General features: G+C 32.5%; 2 protein-coding genes across 2 annotated transcripts; both read left to right on the top strand.

The window, feature by feature from the left end:
• Positions 1,015 to 4,095, top strand: LOC109329624 (serine/threonine-protein phosphatase PP1-like). The gene is made up of 4 exons (XM_019563323.1): positions 1,015 to 1,363; positions 2,486 to 3,045; positions 3,427 to 3,612; positions 3,702 to 4,095. The coding sequence occupies exons 1-4, from the start codon at positions 1,168 to 1,170 to the stop codon at positions 3,723 to 3,725; spliced, it is 966 nt and encodes a 321-aa protein (XP_019418868.1). The 5' UTR covers positions 1,015 to 1,167; the 3' UTR covers positions 3,726 to 4,095.
• LOC109329385 (serine/threonine-protein phosphatase PP1-like) lies at positions 6,694 to 8,316 on the top strand (the record flags this gene model as incomplete). Its single annotated transcript, XM_019563051.1, has 3 exons — positions 6,694 to 7,266; positions 7,648 to 7,833; positions 7,923 to 8,316. Coding segments are annotated over 3 exons (783 nt in total), but the record flags the coding sequence as incomplete, so codon positions are not given.

The raw sequence follows: 9,356 nt of genomic DNA on the forward strand, positions 1-9,356 counted from the left end.
CATATTTTTTTTCCTCATAAACATTTTGGTGGGTGGGCAGTCATGTGGGGCAAGCAAAACGACACTGTTGCAAGAATTTGACCAAAAGTGATACAACCAACCCTTAATTGCCACGTGGAGAATAATACGCGCCATTTAGTTCCTAAGCTTTGAAGGTTTCAACTATGAACCGAATAAACAGTGACTCTATTTGGCAACTATATTATCTAGATTAGAACATTTCCACAATAAAGAAAAATCTGATTTCTACCTTTCACTTCAATAAAATAAAAGAAAAACATAAAAAATTATAAGACTTTCTTGGGTACTACCAAAGATATTATCAACTCTATGTGCAAAAAAAATTATTTCAGAGTGCACCATTATTATTCCTAACAAATATTATTTTCAGGAGTCGAATTATTAACATTTTACGTATATTAAGATCTAACGAAACCTTATATTATTGGACCAATGTTTTGTTGGTAATCAGATTTCAACCTTTGAATTTAATAAAACAAGAGAAAAACATAAAAAAAGTCATAATTTTATATTCTTTAATGAGTAATTATCATAAATTATTTTTCCTCATAATTATATCTTAAACTATCTTCTAGTAAAAATGATCGTTTCATAAATATAATATTAAATTATAATCGACCCACAAAGAAACTAATACCAAATCATTTAACAAGAGTAACAACATAACAATATATTTTAATTTTTTTATCTTAAAGTGTTTTTACAATATATTTTAATTAGCAAGGCTATCCTCTAAATATATTGAGAAGATAATAAATGAATTGCATAGTTAAAAGGGACAATATAATAATAATATTATATAAAAGTAATAAGGGTAATTTGACATTTAAGATTAAAATAAAATGTATGTATGTATTTATTTAACATTATATTTGTATAGGAAAATCAATGAGTTTAAATTTTAAAAGTAATTAAAAAAGGAAAAACATAAAGTTTTTTACCATAAAATAAATATAACGAGAGAAAAAAGCAACCAAACAAAAAAAAACCATTTTAATCCGAAAACTCATGACCCATATTCATTTTAGTACCTTCTCTCCTCAGAATCCTTAACCTTTGTCTGTTTCTGTTATTCTCTCTCTTCTTCTTCTTCTTCTTCTTCTTTGGTTATTATCAATTTGAAGAGAGAGAGAGAGAAAGAGAGAGATGATGATGATGACAATGGAGGGAATGATGGATAATAATGTATTAGATGATGTGATAAGAAGATTATTGGAAGGTAAAGGAGCTAAACAGGTTCAATTATCTGAGTCTGAAATTCGTCAACTTTGTGTCAATGCTAGACAAATCTTCCTCTCCAATCCTATTCTTCTTGATCTCTCTGCTCCTATTCGCGTTTGTGGTTAGCTACCCTTTTTTCTTATTTTTTATTTTCATTTTGGTGTTTCATTTTTTATCAAATCTATGATTATATGTAACAAGTTTGTGTTTTGATTTGTAATTGTTGCTATATGATTTCTATTATAAGATGGGGTGGCTTTCGATTTAAGTAATTTTCGATTGTCAGATTCCAGGATTTGAACTCGTGACGTTCGCAAGCCAATAATTCATAGCTCATAGAATTTTCAATTATAAGATGGGGTGTGGTTAGATGTAAGTAATTTTCGATTTTCTTATTCCAGGATTTTCACAAGCCAATAATCCTAGCTCATAGGATTTTCAATTATAAGATGGGGTGTGGCTAGATGTGAATAATTTTCAATTTTCTTATTCCAGGATTTGAACTTGTGACGTATGTGGTCGCAAGCCAATAATCTTAGCTCATAGGATTTTCAATTATAAGATGGGGTGGGGTTAGATGTAACTAATTTTTTATTTTCTGATTCCATGATTTGAACTCGTGATGTATATGATCGCGAGCCAATAATCTTAGTTCATAGGATTACGATTGTTATTTAAAAAATCAAATAAATAAAAGGTGTTTGTTTTAATATACAAGGTGAAGGAAAGATTGTTTAGAATGTTTGTTAAACTGAAACTTATGCTTTTAGAAGATAATAACATGACCATGTATGTTTGTTTGAGGGACATGGAGCTTGTTTTTTCGTAAATAAGGTCACATGCTCGAATATTGTGCATGGAAAAATATAAATCGGCGAACTTCCCCCCTTTAGATTGTTCCTCCTAGCTCGGTTTGGATTATTTGGAGATCTTAGACAACAAAAAAGCACAATAAAATCATGCTATATATTTTGTTTATTCAATAAAAAATATTAAATGAAGATAGGTAGAAAGAAAGGGACGTGTTTACTAAACAGCATGGCCTATAGAGTAATTGGTTCATGCAATTGTAGTTTAAATTCATTAAAATTGGATGCATTTTCTTCCGAATGCATTCTTTCCATTATCTGCATTCTGCAATATGTTGTGGTTTATTTATAGGAACCAAGTGATTTAATTTGCATTCGATTTTGCAGCTCTCTTGCCTTGTTTGTTTGTCTCTAATGTTGACGTAATTTTGCAGGTGATATACATGGTCAGTACCAAGACTTACTGAGGGTATTTGAATATGGAGGCTACCCTCCTGCAGCAAACTACTTGTTCTTGGGGGATTATGTCGACAGAGGGAAGCAAAGTTTGGAGACTATATGTTTGCTTTTGGCCTACAAAATAAGATATCCGGACAAAATTCATCTCTTGAGAGGAAACCATGAAGACGCAAAGATAAACCGGATTTATGGTTTTTATGATGAATGTAAAAGGAGGTTCAATGTTAGGCTATGGAAGATATTCACTGACTGCTTTAACTGTTTGCCGGTAGCTGCACTCATCGATGGCAAAATACTTTGTATGCATGGGGGTCTCTCTCCGGAATTACAAAATTTGAATCAGATAAAGGAGATTCAAAGGCCTACTGAAATTCCGGATAATGGTCTCCTATGTGATCTGCTTTGGTCTGATCCTGATTCTAGCATTGACGGCTGGGCGGACAGTGACCGAGGAGTTTCATGTAACTTTGGATCTGATGCAGTCACTGAGTTTTTGGATAAAAATGATCTTGATCTCATTTGCAGAGGTCATCAGGTAAACCTTAGTTCATATGAGCAGATTGAACTTGTTGCAAATGTTGGAAGTGCATATTTGTACCGATTTTATAAATCTTTTATTTGTTTGATAAAACTTCAAAAGATCCACTACACTGATAGGTTTTTATCTTCTGTACATTTACTAACCTCCTTAGAGATAAAATCATTATGAACCCAGAAAAGGCGGAGAAGAAAATATGTTGTCTCATAATCTCTTGAGACCATAATTTTTTAACCGGAAAAGCTCCTAGAATAAGTTATATAAGTTTTACTCTTCTCTGTCGAACTATTTACGGGCATTTATCTTCTTTGCTGTTTGTGTTACTTCTTCCAGCTTGTCATGATTAAGGTCTCATTCTACTTCAAATTGGTCTTATAGGTTGTAGAGGATGGATATGAGTTTTTCGCTAAACGGAGATTAGTCACGATATTTTCTGCTCCAAATTATGGCGGGGAGTTTGATAATGCTGGTGCATTGTTGAGTGTTGATGAATCTCTCGTGTGCTCCTTCGAGATATTAAAACCTATCGATAGAGGATCTTCATCAAAGATGAATCTTAAGAAGGTATATATATTATCAACCAGCTATTATAAGTATCTTATATGGATGTTTGTGTATAAACTATAAGTATCTTATGTAATTTTTTTTGGCAGCCTCCTAAACTCGGAAAAGTTTAGTCATTTGGCAAAGATTTTCGGTGCAAATAGCTAACTCGACTTGTATGGAGTTGAAATCTTCAAGTAGTAGTTTGGCATAGGAGAGAGTTGAAGCTTGCCAATCATGTAATTGGCTAAGAGTATATATATTTGTAAACTGAACTACCAAGGCATTCTTCTGTGCAGGATAAGAGATTATTGCTTTATACACCAATTGTTGGTTGCTTGTGTTTGACAAATTAGCCTGTAATTTGTGAGTGCAAAGAGATTTCATGTTTTCAAATGTGTAGTTTTTTTTCTATGCCATTTATCTTGAATGACTTGCTCAAGAATATTGTTCTTTGTAGTGATGAGGCTTTTCTTGTTACTATGGCACTGATAACTTGATCAATCCTATGACTACCTTTGGATTTCAACTTTACATTGGATACTAGCAACATCACTATTTTATGGTCATTTACGGGGATCTGTTTGCAAGTTGAATTTTGGAAGGGAAAGAAAACGAAAAAAGGCTTGAAAACCATCTCACAAGTGTATTAAAAGCTTTTCCTTTTCATTTATTTTCTTCCAAAACTCAACTCAAACGAAGTTTTAGTTTTGGAAGTGAGAAAAAAGTTATCTTTTCTATTCATCTTACACTTATTTTCCCCCACAGAATTCACTACAAAAATCAAGACTTGTTGTACCCAAAATATTATTCTTTTCAAAATAGAAGTGGGGAACAATATAAACACATATTTCCCACCTTTAAATTATGTTATTGGTTACTTTGGATGAGTGGAGAACACAATATTAGGTGTGCCCTCAAAGTGTCACAATCATGTGTCATTGATTTTGATTGATGAATTGACTTAAGTATCCAATAATTAATATATGATGTTTCTTAACCAATCATGTGATGTGGCAATAGGGATATGACATATATTTTATGGGACAACATTATTTTATTATGTTTTTTAGGTTAATTTCTAGGTTTAGGAACATATGAGGTTTAATGAAGTTTCAACTCATGGAAATGCAAATATGTAATCTTTTTATGTAAAAAATTGGGTTTCTAGTATTCTAAAAAGGTTTATTTGCTATTGGGTTTTGGAGTGAAATGAAAGGAAATGAAAGGCTTCATCTCACAAGTGTATTTTATGGCTTAAAAGTCTTCCATTTCTCTTTCTTCCCCTACAAAACTCAACTTACAAACAGACATTAAGGATCTATTTGCGACGAGTTGTATTTTAAAGGGGAAGAGAGAAAAGGAAGATTTTAAAGAGGAAATAAGAGAGAAAAAATATCTCAAAAGAGCTCACAAGTATATTTTATGAATTTGTATATATTCTCTTCCAAAACTCAACTTTTAAATTTCATACTCAAGGTTTCCATATGAATATGAAATTATATAGAAGAAGAAAATTGTACACTTCCATATAAAACCATGCATAAAGCTTATATGAAGGTGTACTCAAAACCAGGTTATTGGGATTGGACGGTCCGACCGGTCCAACCGTCACCTGCTTAAATAGTCGGTCACGTACATCTTGAAAATCGGGAACCCTTTCCAAGCCATTTTGGGCCGTGGGAAAACTGGTCCAACCTTGTTAGACCGGGTAAAACCAGAATAACCCGGTTGGTTAAACCGGCCGGCTATAAGAAATAAAAAATAAAAAACACAATGCAGTAAAACACGTAACTGCACAGTGCACAACAATTTTTCTTGCATTATGCAAAACATGATATTGATAAGTATGTTATTCACGTATTTTAATTAATTATATAATATATATATATATATGATATTATAATGTTGTCCGGTTCAACCGGACAGCCTAACCGGTTAAATTAGTTAGAACCTATACTTGACCTCTTCCGGTTTGATGCCCGGATCGGATTTCACAACATTGCTCAAAACCTTGTTGAGAAGCCTGTTAGGTAGAGTTGGGCCATCAAGATGAAATATGAAAACTACAAGCCCAAATCTGAGTCTGAAATTGTTTGATTCAATCAAACATTGGATAAGGGTGAAGAGGGAAAAGAGTGAAGGATAATTAGATTGAATGAGACAAAGTGATTGTCCCCCACACTCCATCCAGCTAGAGATTCCTGCATTGATTCCCATACTCACCATCACTCCACTCTTAGCATTATCACCAACCACACTTGTATTTTTAACTTCTATGCATGTATGAATTATGGAAGAATGTTAATACTTAATAATACCAAATCAAATCACCTTTTGTCAACTAAGAAAACATTTATACATTCTTATTGGATTCCTAGATAAACCAAAATGTTAAAAGTTCAATTTCTTATACTGATACTTTTTGAGAAATTAGTTCCTTACCTATAGGATGAGGAGATACCCTTGATGTACCAAAAACATTTCATTTTGTCATTTTGTATGAGGAACTAATAAGGGCAAATACTTAGTTCATCCATATAAATCCTCATGATAATTAAAAAAAATAGAGTTTAAAGGTGCTTTTCTTTCCCTAATTTGGGTATAGGACCATAGTATTTTTTCCTTTTGGTATGATTATTGGACCATTGTTGATTTAGTTATGCTTAGGATTGAAAACGAGTCGAACCAGAGTTCAACTTGATAAGGATTCATTTAGCTCGAAATTTGATTCGAGTTCGATACAAGTTCTTTTTTAGCTCGAGTTCAGCTTGGTTAAAGTTTGCGAACTATTTGACTTAGTTCGAATTTGTTCATTTGGACAACTTCAATAGTTAATTAAATTTTAAAAAAATACTACAAAAAGTCTTATACATATAAATATAACCTTGTTTTTATATATATATATATATATATATATTAACAATAAATATAAAAAATAATGCATAAATCATAATAAACATAAAAATTAGTTTATAATATATATATATATATATATATATATATATACAATATGTTGTGGTTTATTTATAGGAACCAAGTGATTTAATTTGCATTCGATTTTGCAGCTCTCTTGCCTTGTTTGTTTGTCTCTAATGTTGACGTAATTTTGCAGGTGATATACATGGTCAGTACCAAGACTTACTGAGGGTATTTGAATATGGAGGCTACCCTCCTGCAGCAAACTACTTGTTCTTGGGGGATTATGTCGACAGAGGGAAGCAAAGTTTGGAGACTATATGTTTGCTTTTGGCCTACAAAATAAGATATCCGGACAAAATTCATCTCTTGAGAGGAAACCATGAAGACGCAAAGATAAACCGGATTTATGGTTTTTATGATGAATGTAAAAGGAGGTTCAATGTTAGGCTATGGAAGATATTCACTGACTGCTTTAACTGTTTGCCGGTAGCTGCACTCATCGATGGCAAAATACTTTGTATGCATGGGGGTCTCTCTCCGGAATTACAAAATTTGAATCAGATAAAGGAGATTCAAAGGCCTACTGAAATTCCGGATAATGGTCTCCTATGTGATCTGCTTTGGTCTGATCCTGATTCTAGCATTGACGGCTGGGCGGACAGTGACCGAGGAGTTTCATGTAACTTTGGATCTGATGCAGTCACTGAGTTTTTGGATAAAAATGATCTTGATCTCATTTGCAGAGGTCATCAGGTAAACCTTAGTTCATATGAGCAGATTGAACTTGTTGCAAATGTTGGAAGTGCATATTTGTACCGATTTTATAAATCTTTTATTTGTTTGATAAAACTTCAAAAGATCCACTACACTGATAGGTTTTTATCTTCTGTACATTTACTAACCTCCTTAGAGATAAAATCATTATGAACCCAGAAAAGGCGGAGAAGAAAATATGTTGTCTCATAATCTCTTGAGACCATAATTTTTTAACCGGAAAAGCTCCTAGAATAAGTTATATAAGTTTTACTCTTCTCTGTCGAACTATTTACGGGCATTTATCTTCTTTGCTGTTTGTGTTACTTCTTCCAGCTTGTCATGATTAAGGTCTCATTCTACTTCAAATTGGTCTTATAGGTTGTAGAGGATGGATATGAGTTTTTCGCTAAACGGAGATTAGTCACGATATTTTCTGCTCCAAATTATGGCGGGGAGTTTGATAATGCTGGTGCATTGTTGAGTGTTGATGAATCTCTCGTGTGCTCCTTCGAGATATTAAAACCTATCGATAGAGGATCTTCATCAAAGATGAATCTTAAGAAGGTATATATATTATCAACCAGCTATTATAAGTATCTTATATGGATGTTTGTGTATAAACTATAAGTATCTTATGTAATTTTTTTTGGCAGCCTCCTAAACTCGGAAAAGTTTAGTCATTTGGCAAAGATTTTCGGTGCAAATAGCTAACTCGACTTGTATGGAGTTGAAATCTTCAAGTAGTAGTTTGGCATAGGAGAGAGTTGAAGCTTGCCAATCATGTAATTGGCTAAGAGTATATATATTTGTAAACTGAACTACCAAGGCATTCTTCTGTGCAGGATAAGAGATTATTGCTTTATACACCAATTGTTGGTTGCTTGTGTTTGACAAATTAGCCTGTAATTTGTGAGTGCAAAGAGATTTCATGTTTTCAAATGTGTAGTTTTTTTTCTATGCCATTTATCTTGAATGACTTGCTCAAGAATATTGTTCTTTGTAGTGATGAGGCTTTTCTTGTTACTATGGCACTGATAACTTGATCAATCCTATGACTACCTTTGGATTTCAACTTTACATTGGATACTAGCAACATCACTATTTTATGGTCATTTACGGGGATCTGTTTGCAAGTTGAATTTTGGAAGGGAAAGAAAACGAAAAAAGGCTTGAAAACCATCTCACAAGTGTATTAAAAGCTTTTCCTTTTCATTTATTTTCTTCCAAAACTCAACTCAAACGAAGTTTTAGTTTTGGAAGTGAGAAAAAAGTTATCTTTTCTATTCATCTTACACTTATTTTCCCCCACAGAATTCACTACAAAAATCAAGACTTGTTGTACCCAAAATATTATTCTTTTCAAAATAGAAGTGGGGAACAATATAAACACATATTTCCCACCTTTAAATTATGTTATTGGTTACTTTGGATGAGTGGAGAACACAATATTAGGTGTGCCCTCAAAGTGTCACAATCATGTGTCATTGATTTTGATTGATGAATTGACTTAAGTATCCAATAATTAATATATGATGTTTCTTAACCAATCATGTGATGTGGCAATAGGGATATGACATATATTTTATGGGACAACATTATTTTATTATGTTTTTTAGGTTAATTTCTAGGTTTAGGAACATATGAGGTTTAATGAAGTTTCAACTCATGGAAATGCAAATATGTAATCTTTTTATGTAAAAAATTGGGTTTCTAGTATTCTAAAAAGGTTTATTTGCTATTGGGTTTTGGAGTGAAATGAAAGGAAATGAAAGGCTTCATCTCACAAGTGTATTTTATGGCTTAAAAGTCTTCCATTTCTCTTTCTTCCCCTACAAAACTCAACTTACAAACAGACATTAAGGATCTATTTGCGACGAGTTGTATTTTAAAGGGGAAGAGAGAAAAGGAAGATTTTAAAGAGGAAATAAGAGAGAAAAAATATCTCAAAAGAGCTCACAAGTATATTTTATGAATTTGTATATATTCTCTTCCAAAACTCAACTTTTAAATTTCATACTCAAGGTTTCCATATGAATATGAAATTATATAGAAGAAGAAAATTGTACACTTCCATATAAAACCATGCA

This window comes from Lupinus angustifolius, chromosome LG16, assembly GCF_001865875.1.
Source record: "Lupinus angustifolius cultivar Tanjil chromosome LG16, LupAngTanjil_v1.0, whole genome shotgun sequence".
NCBI lineage: Eukaryota > Viridiplantae > Streptophyta > Magnoliopsida > Fabales > Fabaceae > Lupinus > Lupinus angustifolius.